This window comes from Electrona antarctica (genome assembly GCF_951216825.1).
Source record: "Electrona antarctica genome assembly, chromosome: 1".
Lineage (NCBI taxonomy): Eukaryota > Metazoa > Chordata > Actinopteri > Myctophiformes > Myctophidae > Electrona > Electrona antarctica.
Window position 1 is genome coordinate 37,612,203 of NC_136806.1, and position 10,374 is coordinate 37,622,576.

A 10,374-nucleotide genomic window follows, 5' to 3' on the forward strand; every position below is an offset into this window, starting at 1 on the left:
CAGTACATGTCATTTTGAGTCCTTGACATGAAGTGTAGAGTTGATGGTGTTCTGGTAGGTGGTGTAGTAGAGTAGAGTACACCAGTGGTTCTCAACCTTTTCAGACCGTGACCCCCCCAAAATAATCATATTTGACATATTTGACAGGCATTACTTTTTTTTTTACATTCCACAGATAAATAGTGAAAATAGCAGATCTACAAGCTCACAACGCCTTGTGCAAGCAGATTTTTTCCACCAAAAATCTGTTTCTCAAACCACAACCTTCCACTCACACAGATTTCACAGAGGGACAGTGCAATAACGTCAGTACCTTCTTCAGTACCAGCTTCCCCTGCCCCCCCACCTGACGTCTCTCAGCCTCTCCGCTGTTTCTCCTCCATCACGCAGCGAGAGGTTGAGAACATCATCAAAAAGATGAAACCCTCCACATCTGCCCTGGACCCCCTCCCAACAGCCGTAATAAAAATAAACGTCTGTGCCATAAGTCCCCTGATGACTAAAGCCATAAACCTCTCACTCAAGTCTGGAGTACCTCAATATTGACCCACACCGCCCCCGCAGACCAGCCACCACTTTCTCTTTCACCTCCCCTCGCAGACCTGCTGGCACCATCCCCATCATCCACACTTAACACACCTGCCTGGAGGAGATAAAGGCGTGGATGAACCTCAACTTCATCACAGCTCCAAAACTGAAGCCATCCTTATTGGCACCCCCCACCAGATCCAATAATGTCCCATAATAAGCATCCCCCCCCCCCCCCCCCCCCCCCTACCTTAAAGAACTCATTGGCCCTAAATCCGCCATTCGAAGCCTCTGTGAAACTAACTCCCCTTGCACCTGAGAGCACCACAGTACTTTTAAAAAAATAATAAAAACCTACCTTTTTAACAAAGCATTCTCTTATTTTTTTTCTCTCTTTAGCCAAGCTGGGTCCCATGAAATTGATTGTTGCATATTGCTGTTTTTTTGCCATGCTTTTATTCCCTGTAGCACTCGTGAGAATGTAAAGTGATTTGCAAATAAAATGCATTATCATTATTATTATTGTGGTGTGAGCTTGTAATCGGCTATTTTCACAATTTTGGATGAGGATTAAACTCATAATCCTGTTTTTGTATATTCCATAATTAATTGTTGACAGTATGACCGCCAGCGTCTTTGTCATTAATAGGAAACCTGCTGGCATTTCTCAACATATGTATCACGGGTCAGCTAAGACGGCACGGATGGCTTGGTTCTCCATCGTGGTTTAAATGCCCTGTTAAGACCTCATTGTTTATTCAAACTTTTAAACTTTGTGATAGAAATGTTCCATCATGATGATGGCAAAATACTTTTACAACTTCTACAATTTGGCCAATATTTGACCAGTTTAGTTATATCACTTAACTGCAATCGGGGACCCCCCCTGAGGGTCCCGACCCATAGGTTGAGAACCACTGGTGTAGACCACAGGCCATCCTCACTCCAGCCGCCGAGGCAAAAAGAAAATAGCTTTTTGTCCGATGTGGGTTCTTGGGCCCAGTTTTGGCTTCCCGTTCTTCTTCAGCCCAACATACCAGGTGTGCTCCTTGTACCTCTCAGACCGATACGTGTTGTAATGGTTTTCTTCCAGCTTCTCCAGGAAGTAGCATTCATCAGTTACTGCAGCCTGGGATACCATCATAGGAAGAAAAAAAAGATTTCCAGCATTCGTTAAGGTTCTTTTTATTCAGATTTTATTCAGGCTATCTGAAAGCATGTGCTTTCAGATAGCACATGTTTGAGATGGCCTATGTGCAGTGGTGGAAAGTAACTGAGTACATTTACTCAGGTACTGTAGGCTACTTAAGTAAAAGTTTGAGGTACTTTGACTTTACTGTTTATATTTTTCTGTAAATATAGTACTTTCTACTCCACTATATAATTATTTGACAGCATTAGTTACTAACTTACTAGTATAGATTATTTAAACTTAAAAGAATTCGTGAAATGAGCCATTCTGCATAATGAATACTCTAAGTATATTTTGAAGCCAATGCTTTTGTACGTAGTTTTGAATACAGGTCTTTACATATTTATACATTGTGGTATTTCATTTTTAGTACGTCTTCCACTGCTTTCTACCTGGATAAAAAGAGTGCTGACATTCTTCTGCTGTTATTGAGCTCGTCTGAGCTGTGCACTAGTGTAAAGCGTGAGATACTCACTGAACTGTACAAACGTCCTTGGTCGTTCATGGCCAAATATCTTCCTGCTTCAGTTCCTTGGATGACAACAATCCCTCGCTTGACAGCTCTCAACCTGAGAACAGCTGTACAAGTGAAGATGAAACTTTTAATCAAAGTTCAAAATAGACAATAGGCATTTGTTGGTACAAATCTGTACGGCGATAAACAGACCAAAATAAAGTCATGTGGTATCTTTATGTTTCTTTGTGAGATTGCCATGCCATCACTGCTGTTTTTTCAGGTTTGTCAGCACGACACATTTATACAGAATAGACAGTAGCTTTTGTAGGCTATTGAGGAATTAAAAGAACCTCAGGGAATCTCTGGTATGCATGCCATGTACTGTACTGTATTCGATATTACTGAGAAATAACTATTGTAGCCACAGATCATTGTAGCCTGAGGGTCCTTTATCTTCTCTCGCTTACTTTTTTCCATGTTTGCTTACATTTCATTTTTTTTAAATCTCTATAGTTAAATGTACAGTAACAACAATTGAGATAACCCCACACAATATCATTCAGCTATAGCCTACATGTGTTCCATGTCGAACTTTCTGCTGATATTTTTGTTTCATTTACAATTTCACTTGCCAATAGGCCTATCCTGTATGTGTATGTTCTAGTCCTATATATATTCTAGTCCTATATATGTTCTAGTCCTATAGCCTATATATTTTCTTTACTGAACAAACATCTGAATATAGCTATTTATTATCACTTGTTTTATTATCACTTGGAGTTGAATCCTTACATTCCATAGACAATCTTGAAATATTTTGAAGTTTTTATGCTGTTATTATACTTATAATTATCAGCAACATATTAAAATTATTATATTATTAAGATATATAGAGTAAGGCAATAGAGGGTATGCGTGTGACATCATCATCAAACCAGGAAGTTATGCAGGAACGCCTACTGAGTGGCAAAAAACTACTTTCTGGCCTTGACAGCCCATACATCCACACAGAAAAGTCTTATCTGATTGCATTAAACAATGTTAAACTCACTTTGCCTGTTGCTTTGCCACTCGATGTGCCATTCACTTTAAGCATGCGCGTACTCTCTATTTCTACACTGTTCTGGATATACTTCTTCCGGTCCCCCACCACTAGCATTTACACATTTTTAATGCAGCTGATGTGGTTATGCACAGAGAGTTTTGTACAGTGCACACAGCCTCCAGAGTCCAGACAATCTTACTATGAACGTCATTCTCATCTCTGGTGCCTCCCACTGTGCCGCCAGGCAGAATGTGGAGGTGATGTCCGCCATTCATGCAGTACAGACGAGTAAGCTTCATGTGCTCCTGTTGATGCATGATCCTGGGCCCTGATGCTGCCGAAACAAACACCTCTCCATTCGCCATCCTTTCAATGCTTACCAAAACTGGTCTGACTTATTATTATCAAAGGACTAATTAATTCCGTGCACTCGTCGGAACGATCCTCGGTGGAATTCAACAGGGTTCTTTACGCCAGAGGCAGAGTGGCTATACGGATCACAGACCACCACGCAAAGAGGGGCGCGCACACGCACGCACACACACACACACACACACGACATAGCACGAGTTTGACCATGCTGACCCTCAGTCGTGTTCTCCTATCTGGATCTATGCTGACTACTGTAGCCTACGTTTAATGACAGATAAAATGTACGAATACAGCTGATCTAAGAATTAAATGATAAACATTTTTATATAACTTCACTCCTGAAGGCTACTTTTTAAGACCACTATCATCACATTCACATGCAATGGAACACAAAATCATACATAGCCTAGGATAGGTCAATGCCGCATTGTGTTAGGTCTATAGGCCTATATTCACTCTAAATGCACCAACCCCAAAATGAATCTAGACGCTTGGTTTTGTTAGCCTATGATTTTGTGACTTTGTTCAAAGTGTGTGATGGATTGTTCCACTGCACCTGTTGAATCTCTTAAAATTACCAAACCCTACCATCCCTATCCTGGGGAAAAAAAGCAGATCTAGTGTGTGGTGATGAACTATTTGGCTATCCTTTTTCCTGGAAATACATTTAGGGCTCCATCTTGCGCCACCCCTTACCCCTGATCCCTAAACTTATTTGCCATTTTTTACTATTTTAAAACATTTAAAAATAGTTCAACTAGCCGATCTACATCGACACGTTGTTAGCTTGTAGATCGGCTATTTGTACTATTTTAAAATGTTTCAAAATAGTAAAAAATGGCAAATAAGTTTAGGGATAAGGGGTAAGGGGTGGTGCAAGGCTTAGTGTATAGAGCGAAAACAGGAGGGTCTCCAGTACTACAGAGCCCTGGGGGACTCTGGTCAACTAAGTATAGGGTTTAAAAGGTTAAACTCAGTGTAGGTTCTGATGTTTTTGACAGAGGCCTTTCATTGTTGCTGAGGACCCCTGGAACACTGTGAAGGATGCCTGGGGGTGTCCGGACCCCACTTTGAGGACCACTGACAGTGATGATAAAGTACTGACAGTGACAGTAGCCTTTGTATTGTTTCTGCTGAAGAGGATGGTTGGAGTAGAAGAATGCGTAAATCTGTAGGAGCAAACCATGTTCTCTTCAGCATCATTATAAGCTTTTTTTTCCCTCCACAGAAGATCGTATCGTCTCCCTCTGTAATGTCACAAGATATTGTTTTCTATATGGGTCAGGACAGAGTTCAAACCATTATTATTATTTTTTACAAATTAGACTTCGAAATGCTGTTGAACTCTTCTAACTAAGCCTAATTAAGTGCAGTGATTAAAAGGCTGTATGCCGTCAGTGTATTTTACCCCTTGGTGTGTGATGTTTGAGAAATCAATAATTGAATTGGATTAACTTATATGCACACCATATGTATATTCTACAAGTGTCTGATTTAACAATTGGGTTATAGTATAAAATATAACTACAATATATGGTTTGCCTAAAATGTGTAAAAAGTGAAAGTTACTTTTTAACTTAATTAATAAATTAGGAAGAACTAATTTCAAGTCTTGAACATGAGTGAACATTGAATTGAAGGTTTCGGACAACATTTACGGTAAACTATTTTGGGCATGTTATAGAGTGAAAATGGCAAATCCACAAGTCTTGTTTTGTTCTACACATCTCAACCACTGATATCCAGAAGGGACTGAATACCGAATGGGCCTCCTTCAAGTAAACAATGGAGATGATTTAATGCAATGGCTGCATTCTGCATGCCTCCCATTCAGACAGCCTGTTCTGCATAAACTGCCCCCCACGCATGCAATAAGGACCCCTAGTGCAGTCTATCCTCTTTCATATGGTCAGAGGCAGCTTTCTGCGAAAAATAATAAGAATAGCTAGTGTCTAACTGACAAACTGTATGACATTTAGGTTTCTCTGCCTCAGATTGGGCTGTGTTTCTAAATATTGGGCATCCATCAGACAAAATATATCATTCTGATGAACAACAGCTATTATACTGTGTGCACTGTATGTGAAACATTAATTACATTATACACCTCAAACTCACACATTTGAGATGGGAGTACCCCTAATCTTTTCCCTCTACACAGAATATATCTTTTGGTTCGAGCACAGTTCATACAAACCACAGTTCATCTTCTCATAGTACAAAATTATGAAACGTTTATTTTCAGTTACATATGTGATAAATAAGACAATGGCAAAACATAATGCTGTTGAAAAATAAATAAATAATCAGGCTATAATCTTTTTTTTAACAAATCAAAACTAAAATAAGTCTCAAATTTTGAAATGCATTATATATATATATATATATATATTATATATATATATATTTTTTTGTATAGTTTTATGTCTAGAGTTGCTGCATTCCAGACAGGATTACTAGATGACATACTGTGTTATATGCCTTTTAGGTTTGACATACTAAACCTTTTATCTGTTGGTAGTGATTCATTCATTCATGTGTAAATGCACTGATATACTTGTGGAGCCATGGTCTCTGCTTTATCAGATAATACTGTATGTATGCCCAATGATAGCTGTGAGATGCAACTGTTGAGGGAGAGCTAATCTATATATTGTAGGTATATATTATGTTCCATTGTTTACTAATTCATATCACACTTACAGTAGTGTATACCACTATATCTCCTGGTTAGTACTTTGATCAGTACTATATTCTCTGTGTTTAATACATTTAGAAACTTTAAATGTAATATTGTCTGGTCACAGTCATCTTGTTCTCTGACCTTGTCACTCAACTTAATCATCACATCATTTGAGTAAAACTGTTAGGTCTACTAAATTCACAACATTATGTAATTCAATTTTCTCTGGCTGAGATTGTGCTGTGTTTGTCTAATTATTGTGAATCCATCAGACATAATATACGTAACAATCTAATGAACAGCTGTTAGATTAAGATGTGTTTTGTGCGTAAATGCCGCAAATATTAATATTAAACAACAGACAACACACTTACATAATTATCTTGGTGTGTGTCCTATTTCTTCATAGTATGATATTATGATTGGTTTATTTTTTAGTTACAGTTGATAAATTAACAAAACATGATAATGCTATTGCCAAAAAATAAGAAATGTGTCAATAATGTATAAAATAACTACAGTTATGTACAGTCACTAGTACACAAACAACTTCTAACTGAATTTTTGATCCAGGAGTCCAGGGGTGCTGCATTCCAGACAAGATAACTACTGAGTTTTTAAACCGTACAATTACAAACATAAACTAAGGCATAACAATAGTTTTGCAGGTCTGTATTAAGAGATTAATAGAAGAGGGTTTTGAGTTAGACTTCTTGGGCTCCATCTTGCGCCACCCTTATCCCTTATCCCTAAACGTATTTGCCATTTTTTACTATTTTGAAAAACATTTTAAAATAGTTCAACTAGCCGATCTACATCGAGACATTGTGAGCTTGTACATCGGCTATTTGAACTATTTTAAAGGTTTTTTTAAAATAGTAAAACATGGCAAATTAGTTTAGGGATAAGAGTTAAGGGGTGGCGCAAGATATAGCTCCTTGCCTGTTAAGTTCCTCTTTCCCCTAAGCTTCAACAAGTTGTCAAGTTTGTCTATGGTTTGTGTTTCTTTCTGTGTCCTATGTGAGGCTGAAAAAGCTTGCTTATTGTGTTTAAACCTTTGGGGAGCTCGTGTTCTGTCCTGTCCCTGTCCTGCTGTGACGGCTGCAGCCATCCCAGAAGGTTTTTGACCTCAGCAGACACACCGCCATCCAGGTAGTGGTATGGCTTCTTCCCATCATTATCTCTTATATTGACCTTGGCCCCATAACTTTGCACAAGCAGCAGCATAACTTTATGGTGACCATGTATGGTTGCGATGTGCAGCGGTGTGTAGCCTCCATGTGTTTTGCTGTTGATGTCCACAAAAGTCCCTCTCTTCTTGGAGATAGCCATGATCTTGTGCACCATGTCAGCGTTGCCGGCTTTGGCTGCCCAGTGGAGAGCCGTGAAGCCTGACATGAAGTCTTTCTTCCCGGCCAACTGGGTGTCCTGCAGCAGAAGTCCGTAGAGTTGACCCCACAGCCCGGTGGCAGACTTCACCAACCACTCATGGGCGATTGGTTCCAATGGCACCGCAGATTCTGAGTCCTTGGCATCATCGCCTTGTCTTGTGGTCTTGTTTTGTGGCCTCTTCGGCTGGGGAGAGCTTGGTGCTTCTTGCATCTCTGTTTCCGACTCCGTCTGTCTGTTTTTACTCCACAGGTATGAAGAGTTCCATTCATCTTGCTCCGAACCTGGATACTTGACATCCATAACCATAACAGACCCAGATGCTTCAAGAGGAGTTTTGGGTGCCATAATCGTGTTTAGCTTCTCTTGAGTTTTAGGCTGAGGCCAGGGGGGATTTAATCCCTCCTGTGTCACGTCCACCAGCACAGGATCTGTGCATTCTGTGGATGTGGGGCGAGAGGGGGATTTCACAGATATGACAGCAAAGACAGCACCACTTCTCCTTGTTCTGCATGAAGTTTGATCACTGGAGATGTTGAGGACCTTAACCGTGGTGGCGTCCACGCTATTAAGGTTAAATGGTGAATGCATCTCGGCTTTGCCAGAATTGTGCAGATCAATGTCCTTGTTGTTAGCACTTAAATAATTTCCATTTATGTTTGAGGCACAGCACATATTGTTGTTCAACTTGTTCTCAATGTCCGAAAAAAGCATCTTTTCGGACTCGCGTCTCGGAGCGCTCCGCTCCTCCATGCCGCCTGTGGATGAAATCAAAGACGTGTTTTGACGGCCAACATCATCACTCTCATCCGAGATCATCACCCCCCCTTTAACAAAGTCACGATATCTTTTCTTCACGACCACAAACTTGACGCCGTCCACTTGCTTCACGACAGCAACGCTGTTCACAAACTTCTTAAACACATCTCTGTTGTGTTGCTTTTCCGCGGGATCGCCGCTGTTGATTTGACGTCTGAAATAGTTCAGTAAATCCGAGTTCTTCACTTTACCTCCGTGATCTAATAAAAAAGTCAGAATATCTTCTTGCGTGAAAGCCGCCATTGCCTTTAATTAATGTGAAATAAGATAAGTTATTTAAAAGTTTGATGATCAAGTCCGCTACCGCTATATCAGGGAGATGCTGTTATCCTCTTGTCCTGTCCTTTTATTATGGTGCTGCTCGGTGATATCCCCAGCAACTACCTGCTGTTTCCGGTGTAACACATATATGTGTGACCTGAGGAAAGATGTGCACCCGAGAGCCTATATGTCTGACTGTCACTGAGCACTGTCACTTTGATCTTATCTTTGGTAAATGTTGGAATTTATGGAAGGAATGCCTAAATTAGGGAAAGGGAAAAAAGTATTTTCAAGTGACGTCACGACTATCTCTTGTGCTTTGGACTCACATCCCAATCCCATATATGGAAATCACCAAATAAAAAGATTGTGATGCACTAAAGATTCAATATTTCCAGTTGTTCTTATAATAGGCAACATTCTTCTGATATAATTATATAAAGTCTGCCAACAATAGAGAAAATGGAAGAACATTATTGTTAAATGCTTTTTACATTACTGTTAGCTCTGATCCATAGCTCTAATGTCTATTGCCTTTACATTAGAGCTATGATCTATGGACCAGAGGCTGAGAGCTACATGGCATATATGAAAAAAAGGCACCTTACCCTAAAAAAATTGCAACAGAAGGTTTCTCAACTGTTTTGTGTAGTATTAGGTGTCCTTAATAACATACTAAAAGTTTACCAAAGTTTGACCATGCGAAAGGTGTTATTTTAGCATAATATGCATAATATGCCCATAACATCCTATATAAGGCAAAAAAGTCCAAATTTCATCATTCTTTAAGTAACATGTGACATATGAAACTAGGGTGTTTGCATGATTCTGAATCCATTCCAAGCATTAGTTTTGCACAAAAAACACTCCTTGGGCTAAATTAGGCCATATCCAGTTGACCAAATGTGCTCAGAAATATATCTGCCTTTATTTCCATGTGCCGTTTTCCTCCCAAGGAGTGTTTTTTGTGCAAAACTAATGCTTGGAATGGATTCAGAATCATGCAAACACCCTAGTTTCATATGTCACATGTTACTTAAAGAATGATGAAATTTGGACTTTTTTGCCTTATATAGGATGTTATGGGCATATTATGCATATTATGCTAAAATAACACCTTTCGCATGGTCAAACTTTGGTAAACTTTTAGTATGTTATTAAGGACACCTAATACTACACAAAACAGTTGAGAAACCTTCTGTTGCAATTTTTTTAGGGTCAAACCATAATTGCACCTGTCTAATTACTGTGCAAATAAAGTATCTCGCACACTGTGACACTGAATAGCAAATGTGCTTTACATGAGATTGATTTCAACATGTTGATAGGATTATCATTAGGTTTGGCTATAGGCTATTATATCCGTACGTCTCTAAATGTTTTGATGAATTGAAAATGGTGGGCCCTATTGTAAACAAGTGTAATGCTTTATTATGGTGTAGTCCACTCACAGTTAACAGTATTTGGTTTTTTTGATTGATTGAAATATGTATTAACAGTTTGCAGAATTACAGTACAATTCAAGCACAACTTGTATTGAGTTGTACTTGAAATGTACTGTAATTCTGAAAACTGTCAATAAATACTTCAATCAATCAATCAATCAATCAATCAATCAATCAAAGGGT

At 39.2% G+C, this 10,374-nt stretch overlaps 2 protein-coding genes across 2 annotated transcripts; both read right to left on the reverse strand.

Moving 5' to 3' along the window:
- Positions 1 to 1,209: 1,209 nt before the first annotated feature.
- Positions 1,210 to 3,634, reverse strand: fgf1a (fibroblast growth factor 1a). Its single transcript, XM_079500526.1, has 3 exons — positions 3,422 to 3,634; positions 2,196 to 2,299; positions 1,210 to 1,657 (listed from the first exon to the last, which is right to left on the reverse strand). The coding sequence occupies exons 1-3, from the start codon at positions 3,585 to 3,587 to the stop codon at positions 1,469 to 1,471; spliced, it is 459 nt and encodes a 152-aa protein (XP_079356652.1). The 5' UTR covers positions 3,588 to 3,634; the 3' UTR covers positions 1,210 to 1,468.
- Positions 3,635 to 6,040: 2,406 nt separating this feature from the next.
- sowahab (sosondowah ankyrin repeat domain family member Ab) lies at positions 6,041 to 8,790 on the reverse strand. The gene has a single exon (XM_079500855.1). The coding sequence runs from the start codon at positions 8,726 to 8,728 to the stop codon at positions 7,268 to 7,270; it is 1,461 nt and encodes a 486-aa protein (XP_079356981.1). The 5' UTR covers positions 8,729 to 8,790; the 3' UTR covers positions 6,041 to 7,267.
- Between the last annotated feature and the right edge of the window lie 1,584 nt (positions 8,791 to 10,374).